Here is a 19,278-nt window from a genome sequence, read left to right as displayed (position 1 = left end):
GTGTATGATTTTTTTCCACGTGAAAAAAAAACTAAATTGCAGACACCGCCTACCTCCAGATTAATGTACTAGTACTTTGAATGATTTATGTAGTGTGTTATATAGATATAAGATGATGTGGTATGAGTGCCAATGAGACAACTCTCCATCCAAGTCACAATTTGTAAAAGTAAAACCATCATAGATCAAAGTGCAGCCTTCAACACGGAGCCTTGGCTCACACCGAACAGCAAGCCCCTTTTTTTTAGGTCAATTCTATGTTGATATATCCCTTTTTGGCTACTAATACCCATGTATATTTAGTGTAGGTTGATCCATATATTCTTCTGGAACTATACTTTATGTAATGATTAAAAAAAAGTTTTAACAACAGTTTTCAGTTCCATTCGATGAATATTTTCGAAACCTATCAGAATGGGCAACTAAAGAATAAATCGATGTGGTATGATATGATCTATCGTTTATTTCATTAAGATCAAGGCATTGTTGTTTCACAGATAAATGGGTGTTTTTCTGTACAGGACACATCTCCCCATTCATAGTTATCTGCTGGATATTCCATCAGAAGACAGTCTTGGATGTTCCCAACATTGTTAGGTTGACCTTGATGGAAGTTTGTATAATGAATAGTTTCAGGATACCCGGTATTTGTCCATTTGAAATTATTTTCAGAATCCACATCGTTTCCATTAAGGTAAAAGCCATTCTGGCCAACAATGGTCAGTTCTAAAAACATATGTATAAACATCTTATATTTGATAAATACTTAACCTTTGTTTCGATATAAAACAATAAAATATAAATAAAAGTCTTGTCGCTACGAAAGTCCGATATAAATACACATAGTACTTGAACTTTTATACATATTTTCTTAGCGAGAATAATGTAATTTACATGTTTTAAAACATGTACACGAATATTTGCGAAGCTGAAATCCAAAATTGTCAATAGTAACTCTTCAAATACGATTCGTTTGTTGTTCGAAATAAAACGATTGAAGTACACAAGAAACATTGACTGCAATTAAAATAAAGAAATGCCATTATATGTCACGTTCTATTAGACAATTTCCTCCTTCAACTTAGGATTTGACAGTTTCAAATATTTGTTTTACGGGCCTTTTTAAAAAAAATGTGGATTTTCTTGTACAATCAATATTTCTAAAAAAGTGTAAATATTTTTATCCAATTTTTAGATACACAATTTAGTTTTTGGTGTGTGTAACAAGTTCCAGCAAATTCAATATGAAATTTAGCTAGAGAAGTTGCTTCCAGTGGGTTTCAAAGGGTCCAAAAAACCCCAAATTGCTTGTACGAAATTAAAAAACTAGTCTTTTTTACATGCTGGTTTTAATACCAAGCGGAAATTTTTAATTTTTTTTGGTTATTATGAATATATAGGTATCACTGCAGGTATGTATACACAAATACAGGGAATTATTAGATTTTATTAGCATTTTTTTTTACTTTTCATTTCGTACTTTAAAAAATAACAACTACATAACACAAATGAAATAGTGTTGCCAATAAACAACTGATTATATCCCTTGTAACTAAGGAAGTGCTCTCTACTAACTCTTCATCCTCTGATGACGTGCTAAAAGTTACAGGATGACATCATGAATTCATTTCAATGTAGATTAGTTTTGGTGAGTACAAATTACTCCGTAATTTAATTCTATGTCAACTTTGTAACGGCAAAAACATTGATTATGTTTTTGCATAAATATTTTTTTTTACATAAATCATTCAAAGTCTATAATACTGACTCTAATTCAATAAAAACCATTTATCTGGTAGTATTAGGGGCAAGAAAAACATCCGAAAACCACAAATAGGTCAACTACATAACGGTCAACTACACAACGCATCGAATCGTTATGTAGTTGACAGAAAGCGTTATGTAGTTGACAATGCTGAATTAAATTGACTTGAGGTCACCTTGTCGGGCTAATCATCGAACCTTATACTATGATTTAGCATCCATAATTTGAACTTGTTTATCTATTTGCTTTCTTAAACAGAATAATTGTTTTAAAACTTTTTGTGGTGTTTCCAAAGGTACATTTTATCGTATTTTGTATCCGGTAGCCCTGTACCACTAGAATTGGTTGCTTGGTGACTTTTATATACCGTGATTTTATAATGCCGTGAAATATACCTTTAAATAACTGTAACAGGTAACATTTTATCGTATTTTGTATCCGGTAGCCCTGTACCACTAGAATTGATCAGAATTGGTTGCTTGGTGGCTTTTATATACCGTGATTTTATAATGCTGTGAAATATACCTTTAAATAACCGTAACAGTTAACACCAATCGTCTGTGTGATTGATGTAGACATCAGTTTGTAAATATAATGATTGTTTATTGATTTTCTGTCAATCAGTAATAAAGTTTATGTATGCGTTATTTCAGAATCCTCGCTACTTGAATTTAGGATAACTGCGTGTTAAATTTTTGCGTGTGTTTTACCAATCAGCGAAAATAATACACAGCGAAAATTTAACATGCCCATTTTGCCATTAAATCGCGAAATAAACCAGACGCGAAAAAACCCCGATATATATACGGTATATATAAAACATGGTTTCACTTTGCTGCAAAAAATCTGTAATTTTTATTTTTTATCATTCCAGCTGTAATACAAACTAGCTACGATCGATCGAAAGGTAAAATGGGTCTAACAGTGAAAGAAAGACAACAACGTTTTAGGGACAAATTAAAAGGAGACCCAGACAGATTAGAGGCCTTCAGGGCAAAGGAAAGAAAGCGGTATCATGACTACAAAGAAATTGGTATGGTTAAAACTATAAGCGAGATGTCTGAAAGATCAAAAAGAAGTAAAAGAAGGAGATGGAGGTTATCAAAGAATAAAGAAAGACAACAAAAAAAAGACCTTGAAAACGACTTAACTCCACCAGCATCACCAGCTCATATAGAAATGGTAATTCCACAACCACACACATGTTCCCGTCAAAAAATCCAAAGTAAGAAAAAAAGAAACAGAGATCAAGCAAAATGCTATAGAGATAAAGCTATATTAAAGAAAAAGTTGGAAATCACAAAAAGGAAAGCTGAATTGTACAGATTACGTGTACATAGAATGGAAACAGAGAGAAGAAATGTAGATTCTCCAAGATCAAAGACAAAAAAACTGCTCAGAAACTTTTCAAATTATGATGCCAAACACTGTAAAGTGAGAAAAGCTTTAAACTTTCACCATGCACTCCTCAAGCAGCTAAGCGAGAAGTACAAATTAAATTCAGCTAAAAGACACCTATCTGAAGCAATTGTGGGAAGAGTTATAAGAAAATACAAATTTGTTTCTGAAGCTAGACGTACAATTGGAGTACGAGGTGGAAAAGATAGAAGACAAAAGAAAGGTTCAAAGACTGTGAACATGAAGAAAGCAGTCAAAGAGTTTTTTGAGCGTGACGACAATTCACGAATGTCGACAGGAATGAGACAAACAGTTACTAAAAACAAAGAGAAACGCCAAAAAAGATTCATGCTTGATACCCTTCAACATTTGTACAGGAAATTCAAAGCAGAGAGATATGAAACATGTAAAAGTATCAGTTTTACTACATTCTGGAGACTGAAACCATTCTGGGTTAAATGTCCTACAGAAAAGGAACGAGAAACATGTTTATGTAAAACATGTGAGAACTTATCATATATGGCTAAAGAGCTTTACGGAAATGATGTGATATCAACAAAAGATATTTCTGTTCTAGTGGAACAGGTTGCATGTTCAACGGACAGTATGAATTGTATGTTTGGAAACTGTAAGATGTGCAAGGAAAAACAGATTGATCTCAAAGAGTTTGACCAAAACAAACTAGTAACTTGGACTCAATGGGTTACAGAAAAAGAAAAAAGAGAGATAAAAGGAGACATCAAAGATGTAACAATAACTAAAAGAAAAGAAGAAGAGATAACCGCAGGCGACTTACTTGACAAAGTCCATGATGAACTTTGGCTCAAGTATAGGAGACATTCGTTTATGATTGATAACCAAATGAACCATTACAAAAATGTTAAAGGGACATTGAAACCATCAGAATGTTTTTTGCACATTGATTTCGCTGAAAACTACATCGCAAAATTGGCAAGAGAAATTCAAAGTAAACTTTTTGGTGCATCTCAGGTACAAATTTCTCTTCATACAGGGTATTTCGTTACAGGAACAATGACTTCTTTAAAGTCATTCTGTGGCGTGTCAGATTCATTACAACATGATCCCATCTCAGTTTGAGCATACTTGAAACCAATATTGATGCAAATTAGATCTGAATATCCAGAGGTAGATACACTGCATTTTTATAGTGACGGGCCATCCTCCCAGTACAAGCAGAAGATGAACTTTTATTTATTTAGCACAGAAGTATTTGACCATGGCTTCAAGCAAGCATCATGGAATTTTCATGCTTCAGGCCATGGCAAAGGAATTCCAGATGGAATAGGTGCATCCGTCAAAAGGTCGGCAGATCTAAAAGTGAAACATGGAGTAGATATTGTAAATGCAACTGATCTCTGTAAACAGATTTGGGAAGCTAATAGTTCTGTTAATGTTTATCTCATCAAAGAGAAGGACATTTTAGACATTGAGTCAAAAGTGAGGTCCTGCAACCTGAAAACAATACCAGGAACCATGAAGATACACCAGCTATTTACAGAGAAGATGGGTAGTGTCTGGTATCGATCTGTAAGTTGTGAATGTTATGAAAAAGTTTGTGATGGCCATGACCTGCAACCATTCACCCTTTTCCCGATTTGTACTGAAAAAACATTCGTTAAACGAACAAAGCAGATTGAAACGTCTGAAAATGAAACGAAACCCAAGGATGAACCTAAGAAAACAAGAATCGAAAATGATACTGTTGATGAGGACAGGACTGAAGGGAGAAGAAGAGAAGGCAAATACAGGAGATTTCTGAAATTATTGCAAGCATGTGAAACATTTGATGAACTGCAACTGAAGGGTGTTGAAATTCATGAGCAAATAGAAGAGGTGAGTGGGTCTGCAAGAAACAATGAACATTATTCTACAGATATTTTGTCCGTTGCACTTCTCCCAACAGATTACGAAACAAAGGGGGATGTACCCGTGACAGTGAGAGCAGATGGTGACTGTTTGCCAGCCTCTGGCAGTATGTTTGTATTTGGTAATGACAAACACCCATCAGAAATTAGAACCCGAATTATCATAGAACAGGTGATGAATGCAGAGTTCTATCTAAATGAAGATAATCTTTTGAAAGGCTATGATAGAAGCAATTTCAAAACAGGCACATTGATAAAAGGATACACCATGTATTCAGACGAATACATGCATGGCAATCACATCACAGAGACAGTGATAAAGGAAATCTATTCTAAAGAAGTTCTAAAAATAACAAAAGAAAGAACATATATGGGCATATGGCAGATCCATAGTCTTTCTTCAGTCATTGGGATGATGATTGATTCTATCTATCCTGAGAAAGGCAATCCGTCAGTCAGAAAACATCTTTGTAGACATATATATCCACGAGAGGTACGTTCATCAATGCCAGCCCAAATTATGTGGACCACAACTAGGCTTGATATGAATAACAATAACTGGGTGCCCAATCATTTCGTACCAGTCTTGCCAAAGAAATCGTCTTTTGAAAATGTTAGAATAAAAAATGCGTACAAAGAGCTGTTGATTTTGAGATCTCAAAAGCAACAAAACAAAGATAGCGGCAGGATTGAAGACAATACAGTAACCATTGATGCCTGTATTGGAAGTCATGTGCTTGTATTGTATTATGGTCAAGTATATCCTGGTCTGGTTGAAAATGTTGACATGGAGTCTCAGATGGTTTTCGTAGAATGCATGCACACAGTTGGGAAAAAAAATAACAACTGTTTTTCGTGGCCACGAAAGATGCGTGATAGAAACTGGTATGATATTGATGACATTCTCAATACAATTCCACCTCCCGAGGCTGTGAAAGGGAATGATTCACATTTCAAGGTTAATGATTCAGACTGGAGAGAAGTCATGGTACAGCTTGGTATAAAGGACTTTGTTTAATTACTCGATCCTCTGAAGATAGACTCTTTTATTAACTTTTGTTGTTGTTTGAATATATGTTGTTATCAGTCGTCAGTTCCATTGTCAGAAGTTTCAAGTTTACTTTACTCGTGATAATATTGTCCTAAATATGCTATATGTGTTTGCTATCTGATTCTTTTCAATGAAGGTCATTTTTATTCTTGTTAATCTGAGATTCGATTCGAGATTGAGTTCAAGGTTCATTGTTAATTTTTTATTTTCTAGTCAATTAACAGCAAGAAATGCTTTTTTGTCAACCACATAACGATGATGTCAACTACATAACACATATTACAACTACATAACACTTGTCTAATGTTGGTGTTTGTGCCTTATAATACTTGATTTAATCTATTGTTGATAGTTGTCAATATTACAATTGTCATATATTTCAATTTTATGGTAATTCAATTATAAAAATATTATTTTGGTGCAATCTATACTGAGTTTTATAGTTGATTTACACAAGTATTCTGACCCTTCCATTAAAAATCTGCATAATGTTAAAAATATGTTTCTAAAAAGTGTTATTTTAACTGTTTTGAAAAAAGTGTGATGGTTTTCATGGAAATATATATCAAGCAAAATGTAAATATTATTAAAAAAAATTAAGGGACCGAAACTAAATCCGTTATGTAGTTGACATTTGTCACATACTTGTTTCTATTTTATTTTTTTAAATATGTTTGTAGTAGCATTTAAGATTGCATATTTTTATTTCAGGTTGTATTGTTGTTAAACTATTCAATTTCATTTATTAAAGTTGAAAATTGAATATTTTTTTGTATAGTTATTTCACAACTGAAATATCCACATTTTTTGAAAATGACCCTTACTACACTTGCGACATTGTTCTCGTTAATAAGACATTTATAGGTTTCATAACTAGTGAGAATTGGATATAGCTTGATATCAACTCGAGAGTTCAATTTCAATGTAATAATAAACGAGCCTTTGGCAAGTTCATTATTACTATTTATTTAAACATTACGAGAGTTTATATCAAGCGATAGCTAATTCTCAGGAGTTTTTAAACCTATTTCTTTTATGGTCAACACTCTCATGATGTTAAATAAAACATTCCGCGATTCGTGAATCCTGTCTTTTGCATATTCATACCAGTATGACGTTCTATGTCATGTTCCGGTGTCTAACTTTAACATCAGATATTTTAAAACTTTGTGTATGCTTCAGAATGTAATAAAATTTGCCAAAAATAAGATTTTCAGGTGAAAAGTGTGAGTGTTTTGTATATAACTGATAAAAAAAATAACGTATTTATGTTGACGAAATGTACAGCGTTTTAACCTTTGAAAGTCATCAATGACCTAACGAATAGCAAATGGAAATGTCGTAATAACGTCGGAAAAACCAATGAAATTAACGCATTTATAGTATCACATTCTATGCAGTGTGATACGAGAAATATTTCTTCGAGCGAGAAATAGGTAACAGGCCATAACCATAAGAGAAATGGCAGTTCCTGATTTACACAATCAGCATATCGTACGGACAAAGTTAGATTCTTTAATAGCTTCATAAAAAAAAATGAAATTCTGGTAAGAATACATACCAACTTCAGAGTTGATCAAATTTACAAGGAATGATTGTTCTGACGCACTTTTGATGACAGCCAGACTTGAACGGGGATTTTCTTTCCTACATGTTTCCTGTGCATTATACCAGGTAGCAGGTGTTTTATGAAAAGTATAGTAGGACGTTTCGTTAACCGTTCTGCGTATAAAAGAATCTGCAGGAACAGCTGGAAGATCTAAAAAGATGCAAAGAAACATATTAGTCAATTAGATATAAAAAAAAAAAAAAAATTTACCAAACTTAAATTCTGTTACGCCAGACGCACGTTAGGTCTACTTAAGACTCGTCAGTGGTGTTCGAATGAAATCAGCTTGCAGGCCAAATTAAATGCGAAGTTGAAAAGCAATAAAAACACTATGTTAAACTATCGCATTATATAGTTGAACAATTATATAAATTATAAAGTTTGCTTTTACAGTACAACAAACCACCACGACAGTGAATAACGTCAACGTTCTAGGAGTTACCCTCGGTATATGATAAATTCAAAGCATCAATGTATGTGTTACTCTCGCTGTGTACTTGAGGTGAAGATGAAATTAAGAGTATCCATTGACTACTACCTGTAGGAAATAATTTAATTCATTTGAGAGAGTCAAATATTAAGTCAGAATTAACATTTGCTCTCCTTAGTCTAATGAATAACTTATCAGTTTAAATATTTCATGTTATATTTTGCAATCAAAGTCCCTTATTAGTGACCATGATGATGGAGCTTATTTCCTGTCGAACATTTTAAATACTACTACTAATAATAATAAAACTGAAACCCAAATAAAAATATCCTAAAATTTTAAAAAAGCTTGTATGATGTCTTATGTTTAGACAAGAAATTTCATCAATCGATATCTAATTATTCATAGTCACTGGATATGATGAACCAACGTAATAGGAACATTTGAATTCACTTTACTTTTTGGTGGAGTTCTTATTTTGGTGTAGATTTTATGGCTTGTTGTACGTCTTTTGCCGGTTTCATTTTGGTCAGTACGGTTTTGTCTGTTTGCTTCGACGTATGGTTTATGATTATCTTTAGAATGTTTCCTACCTTTTCAACTGATGAATAATCATAGTACAATTATTTTATAAAATATCACCTACAAATATGAACGAATTCAGAATGATAAAGGGGCCTCAGTGGCCGAGTGGTCTAAGTAGTCAAACTACTGTATCACTAGTCTGTCAACACTGAGGTTTTGAGTTCGATTTACGAATGTGGGTAGAAGCGCTAGACTTCAATCTTAATAGACTAGGATTGTCAGTTTTCTCTCTGGGTACACTGGCTTCTTCCACCAATAAAAAATGACCGCTTTGACATAGCACACTTGTGCTGAAAGTGGCGTTAAACACCAACCAATCTATCAAAATGATTGAAAGTAACATTTATTTCCTATAGTATTGTATATCTGTTTTGTGTATGCAGTTAATTGCTTTTGAAGAAATTACTTTCAACTAATGGTTATCTATTTATACTATAAAACATGTGACTTAAATAGATTCTGTGTTAGATAAGTACTTACTATTACAGGTAGTATTATAGATGTAAAAATCATCTATTGCGATATTACCATCATCATAATGATATATATAGGTATAATGTGAATTCGAATAATGGTGTACTTTATATGCATGGTACGAGCCCTCAAATGTTATCTGTTGAAGACAGAGAAAGACATTATAAAAAAACAATGAAAAAGCACGTTATAAATATCATATAAGAGATACAAACTATACTCAGTATAATACACTTTGTAATTATTTAACAGATACGTTCGTAAAAACATTGTTTTTAAAAGTGGAAAGGCACAAGGCAAAAGATTAAAAATGTTAAAATTAATTTAGGATCGTTATCCATGTTATTACTAAAGATAACAAGTTATCTTTTTATTGAAATCATCAATGACTAAGGTGACTAGGGGTTTTAAACTTAAGATAGATAATTTTCATACCTTACACACTGTATTTATTTTGAAATAGGGAGGATGCTCTTGTTGAATTAAATGTTTACATAATTCAAACAAAATGGGGTATATGAGAAAAATGGGAGAAAGGATGTCGATCTCGTTTTCCTGCTCGAAGATGGACATCAAAATGTTCCAAATATATTTAGTCCAAATAATTAGATAACACATAAGAACGATGCAAGAAAATAAAGATTCAAAGCTAATGAACCATATGATTGGGCTATTAAAATGTGACTTTAGCTTACTTGAAAAGAAGATTTCGTATATTCAGGTCCAATGTCAATCTGTGCTAGGTGCCAATAGGGATCAGCATTTCCAACACGGGTGTATATTGGATAACCTCTTCCTCCATGTACCTAAAATGTTGGCACTTATTTGAATATAACTTCAAACGAGGACGAAAGACAGGTCATGAGATATCTACAATTATCATATGTTTTGTACTAATATGTACGTTTTTGTATGTCCAATAATAGCCGGAAGTCGGAGTCGGCTATGTGTATTCGGAGCCAATATTGGTATTTGCCCTCAAATACCAACATTGTTACATCGAATTTAAGTTCCAGTAAAGCTGTCAATAAAAAACAATAAATAAAATATGTTATAAACAGATCAATTAATACATGGCACTTTCCATATTGTCAAATATGGAAAATGCCATGTAATATTTTATAAATACAAACTATATTGAATTAATCACTAATGATATTAGATATCTTAATAGGAAAATATGATCATATAACCTAAAACTTTAATGATTCTGGCATTTCATTATTTTTAATATTTCAAGTATATTGCTAAGTAACAACTGAGTACAATGATGATGTCAAAAATAACTTTTAGTTCAATATGCTACAAATGAACTCGCAATAGACACTAGGATTAATTTTTACAAATTAAAATACCTTTGCATATACATTAAGGGTATCAACATCTTTTCCAAACATAGTATACCAGAAACGAAGACAATAGTTTGAAGCTGGTTTGAATGTTGGCGAAGTTATACGACTGATCGTGGTACCAGCACTAGACCTAGGAGTGTTGATGGTTTTCAATGCCATATAATAACCTGTCGATATATAAGCTCTTTGATTAATATTTTGAATGCAATTTTCACTGGATGGATGGATGAATTGGTGTTTTACGTCCTGTGGCAAATATCACATACATAACATGACGATAAAATGTAAGCGTGATTTGAATTTGAATCCTGTTTATACTGGATCGACACTACTTTTAACGTGCTAGTTCACAAGGAAATATATATGTCACCCTACCCGGAGTCCGAGTAACCAGTCGTTGTTCTTACTCATTGATAATACGTGCGATATTCTCACGCTATCACGGGACAACTGAGGCGGGCATTTATATATTAGTTTGATGTTACATTCATTGATGCAGCTAAAAAAAATAATGGTCCCTAAATAGCTATAGCTATTGGAAAAGTCTGAATATAATTTGTGCGGCGTAAAATTTATCCAGGTTTTACAATTCAAAATAACACTTCATTTAAACTGTGAGCGTTCGAAACGCTTTCTGGATTTACCTCGATAAGCAACGCTTAAACCACCAAAAATGTAAGCCAAGGATGTTTCAGTAATTAGCTTATGAGCAAAAGGGAACTTAAAATATCCAAACACATACACACACATATATACATAATGTCAACTATGCCCCAGCGGAAGTCTGATAAAATTCTAAATTTATTAACGGTGAATTAAAGAAAGTTGAAAAAAGTTGTAAGCTCTATTTTGTTATTAACTTAACCTGCAGCATGAATGATTTAGAAAATTTTTATTTCTACCTCTACTTTTGTACAAAAGTAGCAACTTGAAAGATAGTCAGATAAAACAATTCAAGAAAAGATTGACAAAATACATGTTCTCGCAAGAATTGGCTAGCGTTGACGCCTTGACTTGATATTAATAAAAATATGCTTTAAGTATTTTTGGTGGATTTAGTTCCTTTTTACACTAACAGTTGAAGAACGTTTGGTTTATCTTAACCGGTTATTTTCAACCTAAGCAGTCTGTAAATTCGATTTTGATATTATATCAATGAGTAAAAAATACGAACCATAGCCATTCCCATATGAGTGATCAGTCTTTGGTCCAGATTTTGACGAAATTGATGACGACTGTCGAGTCCAATCGGTGTTGTCGTCACGGTCTTGTGTAAATCTACAGAGGTCAGTAGGCTGGAAACTACAGTAAAACGTTGTGAAGTCCGCCACAGAGGCTGAAAAAATAAACTTTTCTCGCAATAATTATGGAATGTATAGAACTTAATTGTAAATGATCGTTAGTGTTAAAGCTGCGGATTAATATGGCAAACAATTCTTGAATTTTGATTCTTCTTCACTGTGGATTCATTTATTTACGTGGGTACCAATTTTCGTTGATTCAGGAACTTGTACTTTCGTGGATATTTGATTTTGTGGTTAGTTGTGCTAAAGTTTACATTCAAACCTACCGAAAATATATACTGAGGTGAACATTTAAATTTGTTGGAAGCCTATACCTACGAAAATCCACAAAAATTGGTATCCCACGAATAGTAATGAATCCACAGTATTTGTAAATCTGCGAAGACTCTTAATAAAAACGTTTTCTTAAACATTAGTTACTTATTGTTTCGATAAGGGCGTTTTACTAACCTTTTTGGGAAGTCTGCGTCACACCCAAAGGAACCTGACATGTCGCCAATTCGCCGGTCGTGTTTTTCAGCTTTTCTCGCAAGCCTTTAATTTCTGTTGATGCAGTCTGCAATATTTTAGTCACTTCTTCATTGGTTCTATTCAAAATGTCTTGCTTTGTATGTAGTTTATCTAAGATCTCTAGATATTTCTGATTTTCTCCGTCTGGCTGACCTTGGAATGAATTTGTCTTTGGTGAAACGTTATTCAACTGGTTTTTGAAATCTGTCATAGATTTTTGTAGTTTGTCAACACGAGTTTGAAGATTGTTAAGGTCATTGGATACTTTGGTGACGTCATTACATGTGCATGCCCCACTAAGATCTCGAACTTCAGGTGCTGGATTTATGTTGCCTCCATGACAACTTTCTACGCTTCCTAGCTGGACATTATAAATACATTTTCCGTTATAAAAACTACATCCTGGAGTGAATTGTTGTCCATAAGTTTCACTTAAAATACAAATAACAAATGTCCAAATACGATATGGAATCATCATATTGGTAGTCTATGACACGTTTGTTCCTACCAAAACTATAATGTCTGTTTATCTGATCTAGATAAGGTTGGTTTTGAAATCGTAAATGGAACACTATATCAAAATTTAAGCTCAGTACATTACGCATGAATAATATTAGATAATATAATATTTGTTTCATGGCCGTGATATATCGCTACATACTTTTTTAATCAATTGATTTTTTGGTTAAATGATTTAAAACAATTCGCAAACAGTTTCAGTTAATTTAAGACATTTGAACAAATTGATTTTCAGATTGCACTGGTTTTGTCATCAGTGTTGAGGGAATAAAATTATAACAAGTATGCGTATAACCCCGGATTGTATCCCCAATTCGCAATCTCGTTTTTCATTTATAACATTATACTGCATGAAGTTATTATAGTGAGTCCAATTACATTTATTGCGACAGAATAAAATCTTGTACATTTAAAATAAGTGGAATTTATGACTTTTTTGTTATGCCCATTAGGTTCTGTAGCGCATTTATGTACTATTATTGACTTTTCAAGCCTTTAAAGCTGACTCTGAGCGCTCATAATGACGGTTCATCAAGAAAAATTCTTTGAAAGCAGCAAATTGCTTTTAATAGATAAGGCATTTAATTTACACATCTCAATTGATACGTTACGCTCGAGTATGTTTACATTATACTGACTTTATTTGCAGGGATTTGCTCCTTATACAAAAAATGCTCCAACAGATTTATTAGGAAGGACGACTGAAATCGACAATATATAAGTTATATGGTCACCGTCACAAATTGGTTGTCGAAACATACAAGCGACATTTTTACTAAGTCATAGATCTTAAATTACCAGAAAAGTCTTTTAATCTGTATTTTTAATAATTTTATGTGGATTCGCAAGGCGAGTGGTGCATGCATAGCAAGAGACAATTATCCTGTCGACGCACAAGGTCTCTCTCCTTTTATAGTATTTGTTTGTTACCTTGATTTGTCTTCTTAATCGATTTATGTGATTTGAAAATTGCAAAAGAAGTTCTAAACTGAACCATATTTAATATACTTTCTATAAATTTCTCCAAAATTTATTTTCCCTTCTCACCAGTGATAAAAATGTATCAACCAAAGTGACATGTTCAAAAGCATTCTATTCCATTTGCTCTCTAAATAATAATCATTTACCACAAAACAAAGTATGGATATTTGGTAGATATTCGCCAGACAAAAGCAATAGGTATTTTGAAAAAAAAATCGGGAAGATTACTGCAAATTGTCTGATAACATCGATACCACACAGCAAATTCAAAATAGGCCATTATATTTTCTATCTTGAATTATGAAAGTAAACTATATATGTATATCATTAACACACATTCACGAAATAAATGAAATGCAGACAGAAAGTAGTCAAAGGTAGTGTCAGTTAAAGGTTTTATTATTTATTAAACTATATTACATTGTTTTGTTTACGACAGGGTAATGCAGTGTTAAAGGAGATTGCATCTCTCTCTCTCTCTCTCTCTCTCTCTCTCTCTCTCTCTCTCTCTCTCTCGCTTGTCTGTTCGTTTGTTAATTGTAAATTGTAAAAACTTCACTTTCATGCATTTATAGATAAAATCAAAAGGATACCATTTCAACGACAACATCCACAGGCCTTTGGAAAAACTTCCGGTGTTTATTGCGAAAAATATAAGATGAAAGTATGCAAAACTAAGCTGACTAAAACACTGTATTTAATATCCTTTCCCTAGTATAGAATTAACATATTTACACTGTTTTAGATACACGCAAAATGCAAAGTTCAGAATGTTTTCCAATGTTCTTATTCAAATGTCACGTTTGCAATTTTGAGCAGTTTGTTTCAGCTTGATTACGGCAGATAGTTGACACTAACAAATTGTCACAACAGCTGAATAGTTACATTCATCCAGTCAGCATGTTGTCTGAATGTTTTTTCAATTTCACTGTTTTCCGATTATCATTTTCCTTTTCCTTGTTATGTGTTGTTTCTACCACACTAGGGTTAGCTTTCTCCTGAAAGTCTAATAGATTGAAATGTAATTTTGACATATACATGCTAACTTGGAAAAGATCACCCTTTGACACCTGGGCTACTGGTGAGATACGTCTCTTGTAAGGCTGTTCTTGGCATCCAAACTTGCAGGTTGCTATGACAACAATAATAATAACCGATAGAATACCAAAAATAGCAAGTCCTAGTAAGGAAGTTCTTTCCTCTAAACTAAATTCTTCTGTTGAATTACTCATAATCTGGAAAATTTAAACAAATATCTGTGATTACAAAACTGAAAAAGCATCTACAGGAACGTATTGTATTCTAGATAAGAGGTCATCGAGAGCCTCAATCGTTTACCTGCCAGAAGGACCACCCCTTTTTTCATGTTTGTTTTTTCTGTCTGAAATAAAATGCTTATTTCTATTTGTATATATTGAAAGTTATTTATTGATTGACAACAATTCCAATGAACAGTCAATTGACAGTTTCGGTCACGAGTTTAAATGTATAGATTGTCTATATACAAGAGGGGTGGTATTATTGCCATGCCAATATAGCAGGATCAAATGACAAGGATGTAAACAACTGTTGGTCAACGTTCGTGATCCAACAATGTGCAAAACGGATGATGATGATGATGATGATGATGATGATGATGATGATGATGATGATGATGATGATGATGATGATGATGATGATGTCATTTTATGGTTCCTAATAGGAGTATATTGATAATTGTGTAAGAATTGGAATAAGAATAGATTCAAGCTGTATTGCAGATCAATCTATTTTTTTGCGGTGCCTATTTATGTTTAATAATTTTTGAAATAAGATAGGCAAAATCATGAAAATTGATTTTAAATCATGATTTATTACCATATCTCTTATAATGTACAAAATTATGGTTTCAATCTTTCTAGTAATGTCATAGTTCCTAAATTGATGATTAATGGATGATGTTTGCCGTTTCTGTTTATATAATGTAGTTTTCATGTTTTTAAGCAAAATCACTGTTTGAGTCCAATAAATATTGTATCAAAAAGGATATGTATATTCGGTACTGACATGATTTATAACAAACATTTCTAAAATTGTTCGTTTATAAATTTTGAAATTATAAAGAAACTGAGATTTCAACTCCCTCAAGCAAAGTTGACCTTAGAAGGATTTGGCTATTTTTAGGTACTTTTTGGTCATATAATTCTCCACCTGTTTTGGTTCTTATACATCCTTGGCTTTCAAATATTCGGCTTTGGGCGTCCCTGATGAAGGTAGATCCAGAAAAGCGCTTCGGATGCATTAAATTTTATCGTGTTGTTTTCATTTTTTTTTTTTTAAAGTATAACAAAAATACCGAACTTCAATGCAAATCCAAAAAGGGAAAGTCCATAAAAGCTGACAAAATTAAACGCTATCAATCAACGGAACAAGTGGAAAACAAATGCCATATTCCCGACTTGGAACAGGCATTTTTCGGAGAAAATGGTGGGTTAAACCTGGTTTTATAACTAGCTAAACCTACCATTAGTAAGACAGTTGTTTATAGTTCCGTCATATTATCAAAATTGGAAAATATCATATAAAGTTAATGTAGATGAGTGAACACGGACGACGGCAAATGCCAGGTGACGACAATAGCACATGGACATTTGGTCGGGTGAGCAAAAACATATTGCAAAAAAACTAAATTTTATGTTGTCAATTTGTATTAATTCCAGTATTTTTTTATCCTTAAATTAAAATTTGGTATGTTTACAACACATTTTGAATTTGATATGTACACAACACATTTTCAATACTCAGTTAGTCTCACACTACTACTCACAATACTAAACATGTTTATAAATAAAACACACACAATGGTATATGACGGTTCTAAAGCAGACAAAACTTTATACTAAAATATCACAACTCATTCCTTTAACGTAGATATTTTGTCGATATATGTCTAAAATAACATTGACTTATATTGTACCAACACAGCTGTATTAATAAAAATAAAACAAAAGATATGATAATTGTTGTTTAAAATGTTGTATGTTCATATTATTTGTCAATATATATACAATGCAATGACAGACTACTAATACATACGGTTTAAATCATGCATTCCTGATTCTAGGCCAAAATAAACACCGACTGTAACTGGAAATAAAAAAAACTGCTTATTAAATATCAATTATCATAAAATATTTATAATGCAATTGATTTTCTATACTACACTTGTATTAAGTTACATAACGTTCGCTAAAGGAGATATTCAGCATTACCCCTCAATCATTATATTGCATGTAACACTATCGATTCAAACAATATTTTTTCTCTCTCATAATCAGGTAAATACTAAAAAAGTAAGAAGGTACTAAAATTATATTTCGAAGAAGGAAAGACATAAAAATCCATTATAAGTAAAAAGATGAAACGTTAATCAACAGTCAACGAAACACGAGCGCTTATCTTATCATTAGACATCACAAAATGCATAAACTATTCTTATGCCTCGTTCACACGTACATTTAATTCGAATTGAATTCGAATCGAATGCGAATCGAATTCGCTAATCGCGTTTACACACTCTTCTTTTTTAATTCGAATTGGCTAAATCGCATTATCCATGCAATTCGCATTAGAAATGCGTTTTTGTTAATACGAATTAAAAGTTAACGTCGTTAGGTCAGTAAAGCGAATTTGATGCGCAGTGCAATTCGAATTAGAATTAACGTTTGCACATTAAACGTTTCGAATTAGTTAATGCGAATCGAATTCGAATTACGTGTGAACGCAGCATCATATGTAAATAGTGTAACCTTAAATTATTAAAAAGAGCTATTCCCGGCGTGTAGCTCCATACAAATTAAAAATTTGGCAATGAGTAGCAAAAATCCTTGAGTTCATCTTTCTTTCCATTGTTTCATATTTGACTTTCTTTGGTATCTTATCGTCTATGTGCCTTTCAAGCACCCCTTTAATTAAAAAGTAAAATAACATAAATACCGAACTTCAAGGAAAATTCAAAACGGAAAGTCCCTTATCAAATGGCAAAATCAAAAGCTCAAGCACATCAAACGAATGAAAATCAACTGCCATATTCCTGACTTGTAATGCATAATTAGTGATATGACTCATTTTAACTCTGACCTCTTTTACTAAAACTATGTACGAGATATATATCTTGCAAAGTCTTAGCCGTGATAAAGGACATTTATCATTTCTTAATCATTGGATGCAGTTCTAAGTAGTAGCCATGAAAATACAAATTGAATACCACAATAACGATTTAGAAATTTCATCTTCTTTTATTATAGTTAAAATATTACTCGCTTTTTTTCATTAATAAATCTCAGTTGCATCCAGTTTTTAACGAACGTAAATGAAAATCGAAATACCATTTAAAACAAATACACATATCAAAATAATGGTATACTGTAAAAATATACCACTGATCTGTTTGATAATCTGTACATTTCCTGAAAATAAAATTCGACAGCAAACGGTAAAATGTCAAAACAGCAAATAATTTATTACACTGCGTCAAAACTATAACGGACTTCAGAACATAAATATGAAAAAATATCAATAGATCACATTTGAGGTTATACCTACGTAAGGATAATCGAAGTTTCAGGTACGTTGTCTAGTAAAATGACTCTTGCTTACAAATCAGACTACCCGATCAACTAAACTATCATATATTACTATCATAAAATGATATCTAATTATTGTTGGAGTATTATCATCGACCCCCTGATCAATCAAGTTTAACTGAACGCCTAGAGTTTATTCTCTGTCGGTTAAGAGTTGAATGTGAGATAAATCATAACATCAGTTCCATGGTCACAAATAAATGTCTGTACAAAGCATACAGCAAAGTTGTCAATTTGTTCGGTTTTAAGCAGATTATTACAGAAGCAACAAGGGTTACAAACAAACTAAATCATTGCTTGACCATGTTCTATGTAATTGAAGTGAAAGATTTGACAGTCAGGTGTCATCAGTATTGGTCTTAATGATCATTTTTTTTAACCTATTGCACAAGAAAACAACAAAAAAGTGTGTTTTAAGCAACATAATAATGTGACAATCAGATCAAATAAGAACTATGACAAAGAGGAGTTTTTTGGACTTTCTATCACAAGCTGATTTTGGTAAATGTTTCTATTCCTATAGCATCAAGGAGGGATGGCTCGCATTTAAAAACATTTTTGTGTAGACATATAAGACAAGGTAGTCCGACGAATTAAAGAAAGTCGTGTGAAACAGAAAACAGAACAATGGATAACCCAGGAGATTTTAGACAATTTCCATCAAAGAGACTTTTACATAGCAACTTTTAAAAAATCTGGAAAAAATGAAGACTACAAATCATATTGTAAAGTACGAAATTTAGTGCAAAAAAATGTAAGAATGAAAAAGCTGATTATTTGATGACAGCA

The 19,278-nt window shown here is 32.5% G+C and overlaps 1 protein-coding gene and 1 long non-coding RNA gene across 2 annotated transcripts; both read right to left on the bottom strand.

The window, feature by feature from the left end:
• Window positions 1-443: 443 nt before the first annotated feature.
• On the bottom strand, window positions 444-11,892 carry LOC127715357 (uncharacterized). Its single transcript, XM_052221388.1, has 6 exons — window positions 11,725-11,892; window positions 10,554-10,717; window positions 9,894-10,004; window positions 9,205-9,337; window positions 7,662-7,859; window positions 444-726 (listed from the first exon to the last, which is right to left on the bottom strand). The coding sequence occupies exons 2-6, from the start codon at window positions 10,707-10,709 to the stop codon at window positions 476-478; spliced, it is 849 nt and encodes a 282-aa protein (XP_052077348.1). The 5' UTR covers window positions 10,710-10,717; window positions 11,725-11,892; the 3' UTR covers window positions 444-475.
• Window positions 11,893-14,245: 2,353 nt separating this feature from the next.
• Window positions 14,246-17,004, bottom strand: LOC127714165 (uncharacterized). Its single transcript, XR_007987590.1, has 2 exons — window positions 16,940-17,004; window positions 14,246-15,099 (listed from the first exon to the last, which is right to left on the bottom strand). It is a non-coding gene; the product is annotated as an uncharacterized LOC127714165 (long non-coding RNA).
• Window positions 17,005-19,278: the final 2,274 nt, after the last annotated feature.

This window comes from Mytilus californianus, unplaced genomic scaffold (genome assembly GCF_021869535.1).
Source record: "Mytilus californianus isolate M0D057914Y unplaced genomic scaffold, xbMytCali1.0.p SCAF_9, whole genome shotgun sequence".
Lineage (NCBI taxonomy): Eukaryota > Metazoa > Mollusca > Bivalvia > Mytilida > Mytilidae > Mytilus > Mytilus californianus.
The sequence above is the reverse complement of the archived record's forward strand: the minus strand, read 5'-3'. Positions and strand labels throughout refer to the sequence as shown.